At 36.8% G+C, this 17,025-nt stretch overlaps 1 protein-coding gene across 1 annotated transcript in view; it reads left to right on the top strand.

Moving 5' to 3' along the window:
• VIRMA (vir like m6A methyltransferase associated) overlaps positions 1-14,046 on the top strand; it is a 60,864-nt gene extending 46,818 nt beyond the window's left edge. The window contains exons 17-24 of the mRNA XM_039216505.1: positions 363-495; positions 4,238-4,390; positions 4,888-5,048; positions 5,761-5,857; positions 9,610-9,776; positions 10,238-10,569; positions 12,435-12,578; positions 13,262-14,046. Coding sequence (XP_039072436.1) covers positions 363-495; positions 4,238-4,390; positions 4,888-5,048; positions 5,761-5,857; positions 9,610-9,776; positions 10,238-10,569; positions 12,435-12,578; positions 13,262-13,416 — 1,342 coding nt within the window. The 3' untranslated portion in view covers positions 13,417-14,046. The remainder of the gene's footprint in view (positions 1-362; positions 496-4,237; positions 4,391-4,887; positions 5,049-5,760; positions 5,858-9,609; positions 9,777-10,237; positions 10,570-12,434; positions 12,579-13,261) is intronic.
• Positions 14,047-17,025: the final 2,979 nt, after the last annotated feature.

Raw genomic sequence — 17,025 nt, 5'->3', positions numbered from 1 at the left:
TGTGAGGGGGGAGGGGCAAGGAGAGAGAGACACACACACACACAGAATCTGAAGCAGGCTTCAGGCCCTGAGCTGGCAGCACAGAGCCTGATGCGGGGCTTGAACTCACAGACTGCGAGATCATGACCTGAGCGAAAGTCGGATGCTCAACCAACTGAGCTACGCAGGTGCCCTATTGAAGCATATTTTTAAAAGGAGGTATCCGTAGATATTGCTTTGTTAAGTGGTTTGTGTACATAGCCACACCAAAACATTTTTTAAATAGTGGATTGAATTTTGTTCTGTTTGAACTGGAGATCATTTATTTCTCATACTGGATTTCTGTGTTCAAATTTTGAAACATATTCTGTCTTTATTTACAGTTCCTTAAGGAAAAACAGTAATGCTCTGCATAGTTTACTGAAACGAGTGGTCAGCACATTTAGTAAGGACACAGGTGAACTTGCATCTTCATTTTTGGAATTTATGAGACAAATTCTTAACTCTGACACAATGGTAAGTGTACATAAATGCGTATGTATGTATTTGGTGTTTTTTAAATTTACAAACTTTTGTCAAGTTAAAAAAACCAGTTGCATTCAAAAATATCTTGGAATGTTTTTTGGAAGTTTGAACCTACAATAGTGTGTGCTCGCTTTGGCAGCACATAAAGTGAACTTGGAATAGTATTTTTTTTTCGTGTGCCCTTACCCCACTAATAAATGCAAGGTTTTGATTTCCAAAAATGATAGATGTTTAAGAGTAGAATTTACTGAACTCTTTTTAAATTTATTAAACATCACTAATTTGTGAATACTCTAAAACTTGACAACTTAAATAGAGAAAAATATTACTTATAGAGCCTTCATGTTTTACATAATTTTTTTATATTGAGTTACCTTGCCAGGGACACTCAGGGCAGTCAAATTTTATCAGTCTCTTAATCAAGTATTTACCTTCTGTCATTTAATTGAGCATTTACTGATTGTGTTTTGGATATTGTGATTTTGAGGTGATTATAAAGTTTATTATATTAGGGTATTTTGGATCCATCATAGATACTAAGTAAAGATTATTTTCCCAACTCTAAAGTCTTACTGTTAAAATCTAATTAAGAATTTTCTCCTGGAGCACCTGGGTAGCTTAGTCATTTAAGCCTCTGATTCTTGATTTTGGCTCAAGTCATGATCTCACAGTTTTTTAGTTTGATCCCCACATCGGGCTCTGTGCTGATCGTGTGGAGCCTGCTTGGGATTCTCACTCTCTCTGAAAATAAGTAAACTTTAACAAAAAATAATTTCTCCCATTGTATTTCCCAAAATCTAGTATCTGTTGTGGACACAATTCCAGAAGCCTTTAATAGGCTTGCTTAAAGAGTGTTTGTGATCAGATAAGTTTAGAAAAGTCTTTCCTGATGGAACTTAACTGCACATTACTATAGTAAAAGATCTGAAACTTCCTCAATAAATAGAAACTTGCAGTCTAATCTAGCTTTTCCCAAATGTATTGCCTGCAAAGTACTGTGTGTGTGCGTGTGCGCGTGCACACACACACGTGCATTTATGCACATACTATTAACATCTTGTGGGTCTGTATTCTGTCAACACTGGTTTAAAAAGAAATTTAGCTCAGGGGTCCTGTGTGGCTCAGTGAGTTGAGCGTCTGACTCCAGTTCAGGTTATGATCTTACGGGTTCGTGAGGTTCAAATGCTGCATCTGGCTTGCTGCTGTCAGTGCAGCTTCCTGCCCCTCCCTTGCTTGTGCTTTCTATTGCAAAAATTTTAAAAAAAAAAAAGAAAAAAGAAATACAGCTCATATTTAAGATTTGTGTTTGGAAGGAATTGTGGAGGACTTGTTTAGTTCAGTTTTACCAAAATACATAAAATATGGGATGATTTCATAACACAAAATTAGATTTACTGTTTAGTGTATTTCTCTTATGCATGTAATTTATATTAAAAATATCTATGCCTCCAGTAAGGGGTGCCTGGCTGGCTCAGTCAGTCAGGAGAGTATGAGACTCTTGCTCTTGAGGTCATGAGTTCAAGCTTCACAATAGGCATGGAGCCTACTTAAAATTTTTTTTCACTCTAGTAAGCACTTCTTGGCTGCATGTTTTATAGTTATTTTTGTGTTTTATAGTTTATTTATTGGTATTTGCTTTGTGTCAGATAATACTTTATTAAAGTGATTAAGTTTACCAGATACTTTGATCGTGAAAGATCAGATTTTGATTCTGAAAGATAAAGAGCGTATTTAATCATAGGACTATAGCTACAATAAAGAAATTTTAGAAGTTTTTACAGAAGACTACTTATTAGTTTTACCAGGTCCTATCTGGTGTGTTGCTAATAAATCAGTTTGACACATTTTCTTACACATGTCACTGATTAAACAGTTCCTAATCAGAAACCACTAACCAGTGTTCATTCTTGTTATCCAGGAGCTGCTGGGCCCTGAGGACTGCTAATTAATGCTTTTATTCATCCCTCACCAGTGCATTTCCTTTCCTTACCTCCTTCATTGAGAAGATCAAGGCCATCCTGTTTGGTTTCTAAATCTTTTCACTCTCCCTTAGATTCTTTCCCTGTTCTTTCCAACCTATGGTTTCCTTAATCAGAAGAGAATGCTCCCTACCCCACCCCACCCCACCCCACCCCCATCACTTCATTGTTATCTTGATGTAGATCTTATACCTTCTATTTGGGACCTTTCCCCTCTCCTGTCTCTCCTTGCCCTTGGCTACTTGATAGAATCTGAATATCCAAAATCAAATTCATCATCTTTCCCCATAAACTTAATTTATCTTTTATCTGCTCTACATTTCTATCATGATCTTCCTTGACCTTCAAGATAGAAATCAACTTTCTTCCTTTTCATCATTCTCTTCAGTGGCTGTCATTCATGTCAGTTTTATTTATAATACCTTTCATATTTCACCTTCTTTTGTGTTTTGCCACTATTACTGTAGATTTCCTTCTTGCTGCTTTTTTCATAATGTATTTATTGAAGTATGATCAACGTCTCATAAAATTCACCCCTTTAGTTTTCAGTATATTGTGCAACTATCACTGCTATGTAATTTCAGAATGCTTTCATAATCCCAAAAAGAAGCTCTGTGCCCATAACAGAAACTTCCCATTCCCCCTTTTATTTAGCCCATGGTGATCACTAATTTACTTTTCCATCTCTATATCAGTTTCTGCAAAGATTGCTGGGATTTTTATTGGAATTGTATTGAATTTGTAGATCAAATCTGGGAGTATCATTATCTTAATACCATGTATTATATGGCTTACTTTTTAAAACAGGAAATACTTTTCTCATTACAGAATATAGCCTTAAATACAATTGTTACTGTTTTTTTTTTAGTTTACTTTATCTCTAGAAAGATAAATTCAGGTTTCATCAGTTCTTTATTATAGTAGGTAGGCATTTTATTAAGTATCAATCAGTATGTTACATGCCCTGCAAGTGCCACTGTATTTTATTTTTGTTAAGAAACCTTGCTGCTAGGCACTCTCCACAATAGCTAAAACATGGAAAGAGCCTAAGTGTCCATCAACAGATGAATGGATCAAGAAGATGTGGTTTATCTATACCATGGAATACTTCATGGCAATGAGAAACAATGAAATCTGGCCATGTGTAGCAACGTGGATGGACCTTGAGGGTGTTATGCTGAGCGAAATAAGTCAGGCAGAGAAGGACAAATATCATATGTTTGCACGTATAGGAGGATTAGGAGGAACTTGACGGAGGAACAAGGGGGAGAAGAAGGGCGGAAATGGTGGGGGAAAGGGAGAGAGGCAAACCATGAGAGACTCTTGAATGCTGACAAAAACTGAGGACTGATGGATGTGGGGGGGAGGGGGGGTGGGCATGGAGGAGGGCACTTTGGGGATGAGCACTGAGTGTTATGTGGAAACTAATTTGACAATAAAATATTTGTAAAAAAAAATAAAAAAAAAATAAAGATAATTTTAAGTAGTGAGAAAAAAAAAAAAAAGAAACCTTGCTGCTAGCGAATTGAATATGTGTGTTTAGCTATTTATTATGTGAGTCTTACTCAAAAGAAAATGAATGCATTTCAGATTTAAGCTGATTAACTCTTCCTTAAAACTAGCCATTTGTACTGATGTAAAACCAAAACGCTGAGAGGAAGATTGCAGCAAACATCTTAAATATCTGTATAAGTTTGGAAGCATCTTTGCAAATTTCTCTGCTCTCAAATTTAACTTGTGTGTGACATTTACAGGGATGTTGTGGAGATGATAGTGGTCTCATGGAAGTAGAGGGAGCTCATCCGTCACGGACAATGAGTATTAATGCTGCAGAGTTAAAACAGCTTCTACAAAGCAAAGAAGAAAGTCCAGAAAATTTGTTCCTTGAACTAGAGAAGCTTGTTTTGGTAAAACAAACAAACAAAAAAACAACAAAAAAAGAAAAACAGAAAGAAAAACAGAAACAAATAAAAACATTTGCTCATTCCTAAGATACATATTTTTCTTTTTCACTAGTGCAAGTTTTTCATAGTGACCTTTTTAAATGGTGAACCTTCAGTTGAATAGTTATAATAAAGTTTGAAGTAACTCTTTGAATCTTTGAATTAATAATTTGGAGTTAAGTCCTCCATACTATTATGAATCTTAGGAAGAAGGCAATAGTTTTTGAATTATCTGTTTGAATGCAGGATGTCTCCTGATACCATTCTCTAGAAATAAAATGACAAATGTTTTTGGTGTTTGTTTTATATGAATGTGTTTAATGTTGATAAGTTTTTGACGGTGTCCCAAATTTCTTAGTTATCAAAAAATACAAAGTTTTCTACAGAAGAGTCAGTAGATTATGGATATAAATGTTCGAGTTTTACCTGTATCATCTCATTCTGTTTTTGTCTATATCTAGGAACATTCAAAAGATGATGACAATCTGGATTCTTTGTTGGACAATGTAGTTGGACTTAAGCAGATGCTGGAGTCATCTGGTGATCCTTTACCCCTTGGTGATCAGGATATAGAACCAGTACTTTCAGCTCCAGAATCTCTCCAGAATCTCTTTAATAATAGGTAAAACAAGCAATGTTTTGTGGTTGAGCAAATATTGTATATTTAATGACTGAGATCTAAAGAGGGCCAACAATGTGTTTTTCTGTTAAGGGCTAGGTAATAAAAATTCTAGGCTTTCCAGGCCACATTCAGCCTCTGTTGCGTATTCTTCTACAGCATTTTGTTTGTTTCTTACGGTTTTTTAATAAACTTAAATAATAAGGGCACCTGGGTGGCTTAGTCAGTTAAACATCCTACTCTTGATCCCAGCTCAGGTCTTGATCTCAGTGTTTTGAGTTCAAGCCCCACATTGGGCTCTGTGCTGGACATGAAGCCTACTTAAAAACCAGATGAAACAAAACTTAAATAATAAACAAACCATTCCTGTCTTACAGGCTATAGACAAAGCAGGCTGGCAGAATGGGGGCCATAGTTTACTGATCCCTGGTCTATAGGTTATATGCCTCTTGATCTTTGGAGCACTGTACCTTTAGAACATAGAACATAACTATTCAGTGTAATGGAATTACTCTCAAAGTTTAGAAAAATTAAATATGGGCAGTTTCTGTACACATTGGTACAATGTAATAAACTTGGCTTTTAAGTACTAATTTTACTAACAGTTTTGAGGGTAACGTTTTTAATTGTGCATTCTACAGACTTTGCTGAGAAGATAACCTAAAATATTTGATTTTAGAATTCTGCTTTTTACTAAATACCCTTTCTATTCTAGGACTGCATATGTGCTAGCCTATGTCATGGATGATCAGTTGAAATCCATGTGGTTCACTCCATTTCAAGCTGAGGAGATTGATACAGATCTGGATTTGGTATAAGTAATTTCATTACTAAATATTTATAGATAAAACTGTTGTGGGTTTTTTTTTGGTTTCTGTGTATATTGTTAGCACTAAAATAAGTTACGTGTTGTATGGCTGTTAAAAGCCCATTTAGGGGGTACCTGGGTGGCTCAGTCAGTAGAGCATGCAACTCTTCAGTGTATTGTGAGTTCGAACCCCATGGTGGGTAATAGAGATTACTTAAAAATAAAATCTTTAAAAAAAAAAAAAAAAGCCCGTTTGGGGACCAGTACTGCATTATTTTCATACCAGCTGCCCACTTAATAGTATCCAGGATATTCAGTATCTTATGCTACTTGTTTTGCTTCTTTCTAGTTAGTGATATGTATATTTGAGAATGAGGGTTTTTTTTCTTTTTTTTAGAGAGTGAGAGCAGGGCAGAGGGGCAGAGGGAGAGAGAAAGAATCTTAAGGAGGCTCCATGTTCAGTGTGGAGGCTGACACAGGCCTCGATTTGATAACTCTGGGATCATGACCTGAGCCAAAATCAAGAGTATGATGCTCAACTGACTGAGCCATCAAGGTGCCCTGAGAATGAGATTCTTTGGGGGAAAAATTATGTTTTTGCCTAAGTATTCTGAAGCACTTTGTTTTCTTATATTTGTAGGGTATAGAATAGAGAAAAGTATCCCACAGAATTATAATTCATTTCTGTTTTTGGGTTTAAGGAAACGAATGGTATTGTGACAATCTACTTTTATTAATTCTTAAAAAAATTTCTTTCGGGGTGCCTGGGTGGCTCAGTTGGTTAAGCATCCGACTTCAGCTCAGGTCATGATCTCGCGGTTCATGGGTTCGGGCCCCGCGTCGGGCTCTGTGCTGACAACCAGCTCAGAGCCTGGAGCCTGCTTCAGATTCTGTGTCTCCCTCTCTCTCTGACCTTCCCCTGTTCATGCTATCTCTCGCTCTCTCTCAGAAATAAATAAAACATTAAAAAATATGTATTAAAAAAAATGTTTAATGTTTATTTATCATTGAGAGAGAGAGACAGAGCATGATCATGGGAGGGGCAGAGAGAAGGGAAGACACAGAATCAGAAGCAGGCTCCAGGCTCTGAGCTGTCAGCTAGAGCCCGACGTGGGGCTCGAACCCATGAACCGTGAGATCATGACCTGAGCTGAAGTTGGATGCTTAGCTGACTACACCACCCAGACGCCCCAACAATCTACTTTTAATTTGGGACAGATGTAAAGAATCTATTTGTTAAAACAATATAGGTACAAATGGGAATTTGCATTCTTAAACATAATGCTGAACGTGTAAGAGTATAAACATTTAAAATTAAAAGCACACTGATTTATGTTTCTCAGAACTATATTAGGGAGGATGATTTCTGCCATATATTCTAGTATTATATGTTTTTTTCCTTTCTTTTTTTCTTTTTAAAAAATTTTTTTAAACTTTTAAAAAATTTATTATTGAGAGACAGAGAGAGACAGAGCATGAGCATGGAGGGGCAGAGAGTGGGAGACACAGAATCTGAAGGAGGCTCCAGGCTCTGAGCTGTCAGCATAGAGCCTGATGCAGGGCTCGAACTCACGAGCTGTGAGGTCATGACCATGTTGCTTAACCAAATGAGACACCCAGGCGCTCCTTCTTTTTCTCTTTTAATGTGGCTACTACAAAATTTAAACAGGAGTGCCTGGGTGGTTCAGCTGGTTAAGCGGCCAACTCTTGTTTTTTGGCTCAGGTCATGATCTCATGGTTCGTGAGATTGAGCCCCACACAGGGCTCTGCATGGATAGCATGGAGCCTGCTTGGAATTCTCTCTCTCCTGTCTCTGTGTCCCTCCACTCCCCCAAATAAATAAATCGTAAAAAAAAAAACTTAAGCATACACATAACTCACATCACACATTATATAGGACAATACAGTTCTAGAAAAATTCCTCCCGAACTAAGGCTCGAACTAACAAACTGCAAGATCATGACCTGAGCCAAAGACAGACGCTTAATCAACTGAGCCACCCAGGCACCGCATACTTTTTTTTTTCTTGGTCAAAAAAATAAATATATTTGGATATTCCTTGGTCCAAAAAGTGTTGGTATTTATTATATGCAATAAGAATAAAAGAATTATTTACTTCACATTTAAAATATATTTAGTATATTTGAGAGCTACTTTCCCTTTTAAACTATTGCATAAAATCTGGGGCGCCTGGGTGGCTCAGTGGTTAAGCATCTGACTTTGGCTCAGGTCAGGATCTCACCATCCATGAGTTCGAGCCCCACGTTGGACTCTGTGCTGACAGCTCAGAGCCTGGAGCTGCTTTAGATTCTGTGTCTCCCTCTCTCTCCATCCTCCCCCATTCGCACTCTCTCTTTCTCTCAAAAATAAATGTTTAAAAAAATTTTTTTAACATTGCATAAAATCTGATTTAAATTGCATTAAAGAATTAATTTCTCAGGATGTCTGGGTGGCTCAGTCAATTAGTGGTCCAACTTTGGTCAGGTCATGATCTCGCAGTTTCTGAGTTTGACCCCTATAGCAAGCTTGCCGGTGTCAGCGCAGGGCCTGCTTCTGTCCCCCTCTTTCTCTGCCCCTCCCCTGTTCTCTCCCTCTCAAAAGTAAATATTTTTTTAAAAAAAGAATTAATTTTCTCTTGGGGTGCCTGGCTAGCTTAGTCAGTAGAGTGAGCATGTGACTCTTGATCTTGGGGTTGTGAGTTAAAGCCCCACATTGGCCATAACACTTGCTTAAAAATTACGAAAAAGGGAGCCTGGGTGGCTCATTTGGTTGTCATCTCTGACTCTTGAGTTCAGCTTGGGTCATGTTCCTAGGTTGTGGGATTGAGCCCCATGTAGGGTTCCACCTTGAGCATGGAGCCTGCTTAAGATTCTTCCTCCTTCTGTCCCTCTCCTCCACTAGTGCTTGCTCTCTCTCTCTCTCAAATTAAAAAAAAATTAATTTCTCCTTTACTGTAAATTGTCAATGATTCTTTAGAACTTATTTCTCTGGAAGTAAACTTAGATTGGACCCTCATTAAATGCATAGAACTTTGAGATCTGTGGCACAGAATCCTTTTATAATAGATAATGTTGACTATACAGGGCTTACAAAGTGTGTTATATTCAGATTCTTTGGGAAAAGTTATGGAGTTGCTACTTTGTTAACTTATATAGATAAATTCTGAGTTCCTTGTCAGATAGCAGAGGCCTCCCAAAATTGACAGCCCTTCTTTGAGAAGGAATGCCACTCCCTTCCATCCCCCGAAAATGCAGCTGAATTCCTAGGATTTTTCTTTAACTACCAATTATGTTGCTTTTTTGAAAGGATGAGGGAAAGGGGTTCCTGACTAGCTTAGTAGTAGAGCATACAACCCTTGATATTGGGGTTGTGAATTCAAGCCCCATGTTGGATGTAGAGATTACTTAAAATCTTTAAAAGAGTGCGAGGGGCACCTGCGTAGCTCAGTTGGTTAAGCATCTAACTCTTGTATTCATCTCAGGTCATGGTATCTCGTTTGTGGGATCAAGCCCTGTATTGGGCTTCTTGCTGACAATGCAGAGCCTGCTTGGGATTCTCTCTCTTCTTCTTTGTCTTGCTCTCTCTAAATAAATAAACTAAAAACAAAAAAAAAAAATGAGGGAAAGAGGCAGACCTATAATTTATTTATCATGAGAGTCAAATATAATTTATAGGAAATAGGAATTTTTATAAATTTTACATTAATAATTATAGTTAAGATGTATTTTTCATTTTGTTTCATTTTTATGTCTTCAGGTAAAGGTTGATCTAATTGAGCTCTCTGAAAAATGCTGTAGTGACTTTGACTTGCACTCAGAATTAGAGCGCTCATTTTTGTCAGAACCATCATCTCCAGGGAGAACTAAGACTACTAAAGGATTCAAACTTGGGAAGCACAAGCATGAGACCTTTATAACTTCAAGGTAAAATTTTTTCTACTGAAGATCTTGATTGTGGTCATGGAAGCTTATTTATTGCAATGTATTTTAAGATAGACACATAACTATTAGAGAAAGAAGGAAGTTGACATAATACTTGAGTCAAGAATATTATTTGGAATTGTTTTTAAGATACTACTTTGGCCAGGGTATCCCTGGCAAATTTGTTACGTTCTTCTACTTTATGAGAGTTTGGAAGGTTTGAACAAGGTGAACTGGATGGATCATTTTAAATAATTGTTAGTCATATCATAAAATGTGAGTACCATTCTTAGCTAGTTTTGTTGTCCATCCCTGGAAAGTAATGGAGGTATTTGCAATGTTAATACAATTGAAATAACTAATTGAAATGTCATACTTTTCAATACTGCAAAGACTGACTTAAATATTCACTGGAAATAGGAAAAAGAAGAAAAAGTTTTCATGAAGTGTTTTTGTTTTAACAGTGGGAAGTCTGAATACATTGAACCTGCCAAACGAGCTCATGTTGTGCCACCACCAAGAGGAAGGGGCAGGGGAGGATTTGGACAGGGTATACGACCCCATGATATTTTTCGTCAGAGAAAACAGAACACAAGCCGACCACCATCCATGCACGTGGATGACTTTGTTGCGGCTGAAAGCAAAGAAGTGGTCCCTCAAGATGGAATACCCCCACCAAAGCGGCCACTCAAAGTATCACAGAAAATTTCTTCTCGTGGTGGATTTTCAGGCAATCGAGGAGGACGGGGTGCTTTTCACAGTCAGAATAGGTTTTTCACACCACCTGCTTCAAAAGGTAACTATTTATGTATATTTTCTAGTGGGCTAGAATATTGGGATATCAGCATATTGAATAGAAGTGATTAAAACGTAAGTGATGCAGATGAAGTACTTTTCAGTTAGTACAATTAAGCTGCTTCCCAGACCACTGGTAATTATTTGCTGAATACTTTATTGGATAGGAAAAAAAAAGGTTTTTCTTTTTGAGTTTAAATATTAAAAATATTTTTTTTTAATGTTTGTTTATTTTGAGAGAGAGAGAGCGAGCAAGCAAGCAAGGGAGGGACAGAGGGTGAGGGACACACAGAATCTGAAACAGGCTCCAGGCTCTGAGCTGTCAACACAGAGCCTAATTCAGGGCTTGAATTCACAAACCGTGAGATCATGACCTGAGCTGAAGTTGGACGCTTAACTGACTGAGCCACCCCAGGGGCCCCAGACAAAATCTTTTTTAACTTAATATTTAAGTCATTGCATGTTTAGTGCAATTTTAAAAGAAGTCAATTGGCTAATTATTTTCCTTTATATATTGAGAATTGTGTTTATCCTTTCTGAATAGTATATATACACGTTGTCACAGTTCTGCTTACCAACAATTTCCTTAGGATTCTTCTATATAATTAATCATTGATACTCTTATCTGCTTGCTTGTTGACATTATATTTAATCTGTTTTTTTTTAAGATTTATTTATTTTAAAATTTTATTTTAGAGAGACAGAATGTGCAAGAGGGGAGAGGGGTTCAGGGGGAGAGAGACAAAATCTTAAGCAGGTTCCACACTTAGTGGAGGGCCTGATTGTGGGGTTTAATCCCACAACCTTTGGATATGACCTGAGCTGAAATTAAGAGTTGGATGGTTAACCAACTGAGCCACCCAGGTGCCCCTTAGGATTTTATTTTTAAATCTCTATACCCAACATAGGGTTTGAACCCACAACCCCAAGGTCAAGAGATACACGTTCTACTGACTGAGCCAGCCAGACACCCCTATTTAATCTGTTTTAAATTGTTTCAAGATTTTACCTGTGAATGAATTCCATTTGAAATGTTGCACACCTGTGTCCTGCCTGTTTCACTGCTACCCTCCTTATGGGACCTAGGGAGACCACTGCACAGCAGAGCTTTAAATACAAATCTTGTTTCTTTTTTAAGCTACTGTTGTGGAAAAACATTTTTTAAAGATTTTATTTTTATGTAATCCCTACACCCAGTGTGGGACTCAAACTCACAACCCTGAGATCAAGAGTTGCATGCTCCACCAATTGAGCCAGCCAGGTGCCCGTACTGTTGTGGAATATAACAGAAAATCACAAAACATGTTTTATTGATTGTTAAAGGTGGCTACTTTTACCTATTGCATCATATCTTATGCTGCTGTGATTTATTAAACATTATTCCTTGTTTTAAAGTTTCAAGATTTTAAGGATTATCTGAGTATATACTTCTAGAACTTATACTAAACTAGCGGATTGTTGACGTGTTTTCATGTTGCTGAGTTAGGAGGTTGGCAGTGAAAGTGAATAGCAATTTATATTAATAGCAAACACATAGTTGTGTTAGGACTATGATATATAACACTCTTACATCTACTCTTTGAGGTAGGTTCTGTTAGTATAGCCACTTTACATAAGAGAAAACTATCAGCTGACCAGGACATATAAATGTAAGTGGCAGAACCAGTATTTGAATGCTGGCAGTCTGGTACTAGAGCCTCTGCTTCGAACCACATACAGTGCTGACACACTGTATTATATAAGCCATGTCCAGAATTTCATAGTTTCTTTTCCATTACTTTGAAGAATAAGAAAAATCTATTAATCATTTTTAATCCAGTTGAAGTTGTGAAAATAGTAGATATTGATTGTGTTTTCTGTTTTTAGGAAACTACAGTCGTCGGGAGGGAACAAGAGGCTCCAGTTGGAGTGCTCAGAATACTCCTCGAGGAACTTACAATGAAAGTCGTGGAGGCCAAAGCAATTTTAACAGGGGACCTCTTCCACCATTACGACCACTTAGTTCTACAGGTATACACATCCTTCCCAGTGATATCACTGAGGCAGGGGGTGGGGGAGATGGTGTGACTCCTCCGTTTCAAGTTGTCAAATGTCATATACTCTCATTCTGAAAGAGAATATTTTAGAACATAGACTTACAATTCTAAAGTCAATTCATTTTATATCTGCAAATGAATCCCCAATGTACCTATTCTGTGGGAATAATAAAAATTCCCGATTATGAACTACATGTATAATCTGAGCAGTTTCATAGTGATGTGCTGATAATGAAAGCCAACCCGTAAGATACTTTTTTGACCAAAGTATTTTAATAATAGAGATATCTTCATAGAGTATATTCTATTTTTGTTTTCAATATTGTCTTGTGTGTGTAGGCACATAACCTGTTTTTTCCTCAAACGTTGCTATATCAAGTCCAGAATTCTTCTGGAATTGAATAGCTTTTGATTTCACATGCACTTTCTTTGTTATAACACCTTTATTTGAGGTATAATTCTCACGTATCATACATTTACCTATTTAAACTGGACAGTTCAGCAGTCTTCGCCACATTCACAGAACCTGCACATGGACTTTAAAGGAGCAAAGAGTAATTCCTGTGTTAGTTTAAGCTCAGTTTTATAGGTTACTGTTTCTATAGTGGGAACATAAAGGATGTTATGACTAAAAACTATATTCTTTTTTTTTTATAGGCTACCGCCCAAGTCCTCGTGACCGTGCTTCTAGGGGTCGTGGGGGACTTGGACCTTCCTGGGCAAGTGCAAATAGCGGCAGTGGAGGCTCAAGAGGAAAGTTTGTTAGTGGAGGCAGTGGTAGAGGTCGTCATGTACGATCCTTTACACGATAAAAATTCTTTCAGGAACATCCTGAGTGTATACGAACGTTTCATGAGAACGATAAAAATAAAATAAGACATTAAAGGACCAACTTAGACTTAGCAGTTATCCGGAGACATCTGAGAGAATATTTTTATCTGAAGAAAGCAGATTTTGTTTGATACCTAACACAAGATTTCAATAAAAATCCAAACTTTGTACGTTTGTATATATTTTTTCCCTTTCATATATAACTATTTACAAGATTTCTTAGGTAGAAAATGAACAATGAAGTGACTTTGGTTTTAGTGTCTTTTTGCCTATGCCACAGATGTCCCCAATACTTTTCTCAGCTCATGGCGCCCTTTAGTGTTGCAGTAACTTTTTCACAGCACAGCTAAGCCAAAAGAAATACCTAATACTTCTATTTATTAACGGTTGGATCCAAACAACTTAGTAAGAATTTATTTCATAACAGTGAGTAACTGTGAACACTGCCAACTTCTTAGACTTTGGAATCAGCTTGGACATCATCAGTATCATTTCCTGTTCCACAATGCTTTTTGCACAGTACTTTTTATCAGAACTGGTGAAAACCTGGTTTTGCAAAGATACACTGTCATGGGAAAATTTAGTGCTAATTAAAGTACCTTGAACTTGTAGTTTGTGTTGTGTCCAACAGATGTGTTACTCTCAAAAATTTAAAATACCTGTGACATCTGTGTTAATTTATTAGGATGCCCTGGTGCACAGTTTTCGGTATCTTTTGGCTGTACCAAAAGAAAGCTGACACTCTTCTTAATATTAGAAATATATATGTACTTTGCGTTTCAGCTTTATACTTACTTATGCTATTTTATTATGCAAGTTTTTAAAGCCTCAATGAGACATAGTCTAATAATGGTTCTTTTGAGAATCAAAAACATCTAATAAGGTCTGGACTTCATATACAGAAATAAAGTTGATAACTTTGAGAAAATAGCCATATTTTCCCCCAAGGATGTCTTGACTCGGTTAGCCTATATAACTGCCATAAAATATAGAGTTCTTAAACAACAGGAGTGTATGAGTCTCATACCATCCCTATATCACTGTTTTGCCAAACTATTAATGGGAATATAAAGTATGTTTGGAAAATAAAGAAAGCTGAGCTTTAAAGACTCTGATTTAAGGAAAAGGTGATGGAAATCTTTTCATAACTAGTAGCCTCAAAAAACACAAGATAACCTAAATCTTTTTCAATCCTGAAACCTAATGAGTTCATTTTCTCTAAAGATGCATTTTTCACATTGGCTAGATTTCAAAGTTTGTCCCTAATGTCTGACATAAGCACACAGAAAAATAGTTGTTTTTTAAGTAACTGCATTTCTTAAATAATAACATATGGGTATATATAGATACGTAATTACTTGACCAATTTTTTAGCTTTAAGTTGAAGATAATCTCTGAGTTGTTTCTGCTGTTTGCCTTGGGTTAATACCCAATAATTCAGGCCAGCCAAGGTAATAAATTACAGAAGTGCAGATTAATACCAGGCAAATTTAAAATGCCGAGTAATTAAGAGTCTTAGATAAACATGTTGACTATCCCTTTCACACATATATCACTCAGTTTTTATAGCAATCCAGCAGAAGAGATATACCATAACTTTATAGATGGAGAAAGCTCTGAAGAGGAGCTTGACTCAAAAGTGATTAGAAACAGGATTTAGAACCTGATTGGGTAACTTGTAATTCTATACTTCTTTTTCACATCCTGATGATGTATGAAGCTATTTTTTAGGTTGAATGATAATAAAGATCAAAATTATCATACGGAGGTGGAATTCAAAGGCTTAACACTCTGTTTTAGTCATTTCTGAAGTAAGCCAGAGAGATAACTGGGGGACGATTGCTCTCATATATATTTAGATCTATATGGAAGATCACATACCTTGAAAAATCAATTTTATATTATGTGTACTTTGGTAAAATGGGTATACACGTTATTTGCAAAACTACTTTGTTTTATGTAAGACATTTCAGGAAAAGTTTTGAATGGTATTTAGAAATTAACGAAAAATGGAGAATACCTTTAAGAATAAAACTTATTCTATTTAATATATAATACAAGGAGTTACTGAGTTAATGAGTTAAATCTTTGATAGAATGATTAGTATTTTTTCATAAGTATAAGAAAAACGAGGGGTGCCTGGCGGCTCAGTAGGTAGAGCATGCAACTCTTGTTGATCTCAGAGTTGCGAGTTTGAGCCCCATGTTGGGTTTAAAGATTACTTGGAATATTAAGAAAAGAATCAGAAAAAAGAAGGGCCCCTGGCCAGCTTAGTTGGAAGAGCATGCAATTCTTGATCTTGGGGACATGGGTTTGAGTCCCATGTTGGGTGCAGAGATGACTAAAACAAACTTTAAAAAGAGTAAGAAAAAAGAAATGCTTTGAAATATTGCTATGCTTCAGTTAAAAACATTATTTCTGGTATTAATCTTTGTGTGAAACAGTAGCAAGTTTCATTAGTTGTGTAAACTCTTGCTTTGTGTAAAAATGCAAAACCCACAGATTGAGAATGTAGGAATGAGGATATGTCTCTTGAGCATCTCCTGTGTTCATATACCCTAGACAGCCTGTGAAGTATAGGGAGAGTAAGATCTATTTTCTGCCCCCAAGATGATCACAATCTAATGGAGGAAACCCTCATGTAAATAGCTTTTTTTTTTTTAAGTTAATGGGTTAGTGTATAGACATGGAACAACTCAATTTTTGAATAATCCAGTCGGTACATTTCAAACTGGAGTTTTTAGAGGCACCTGAGTGGCTCAGTAGGTTGAGCATACAACTTCAGCTCAGGTCATGATCTCACGGTTCATGAGTTCAAGCCCTGCATCAGGCTCTGAGATGTCAGCACAGAGCCTGGAGCCTGTTTTGGATTCTATATCTCCCTCTCTGACCCTCTCCCCCACTCACACACTCTCTCTCAAAAATAAATTAAAAAATTCAAACGAATTTTTAAAGGAACTTTCTTAAATAGCTAAAAAAAAAAAAAGCATTAGAATTGTGTGTTCGATCATATATAACATGTCTGAAATTGTTTTTGCATAGACTAGTTCAGGTAAAAAACTGGTTTTTATTTTTAAATTCATAAGACATAGATTAGTAATTAATGAGCAAGATTTTATAAAGGTCTTGTAAGTTCATAATCTAGAGAAAAGGTTGCAAACTCAACTACTAGCAGTAGCCTGGAAAGTAACAAATGTGGGAAGAGAACCAGCTGAAGAAGAGTCAGTGAAAACTGGAAAAAAGTTGGCATTTTGGCTTCAGTACCAGGGTGAAAATTGGGAAAGTTGAAGCAGGTGGCTCTGGAGAGTGGCTGCAGTGTTAAAGGAAACTAGGTTTCAGCTTCAGCTGATTGATAACTTGGAAGACAATAGGTCCAATGCTGATGCATCTTCTGACTTTTTTTAATTTTTTATTTAAAAATCTTCTTTTAATGTTTGTTTATTTTTGAGAGAGTGAGACACAGAATGTGAGCAGGGAAAGGCAGAGAGAGAGGGAGACACAGAATCCGAACCAGGCTCCGGCTCTGAGCTGTCAGCACAGAACCCGATATGAGACTCAAACCCATGAATGGTGAGATCATGACCTGAGCC

The sequence above is a fragment of the Hyaena hyaena genome, unplaced genomic scaffold (genome assembly GCF_003009895.1).
Source record: "Hyaena hyaena isolate Hyena2069 unplaced genomic scaffold, ASM300989v1 scaffold_635, whole genome shotgun sequence".
Taxonomy (NCBI): Eukaryota; Metazoa; Chordata; class Mammalia; order Carnivora; family Hyaenidae; genus Hyaena; species Hyaena hyaena.
Note: the sequence above shows the minus strand (reverse complement) of the source record. Positions and strands in the feature narration are given on the sequence as shown.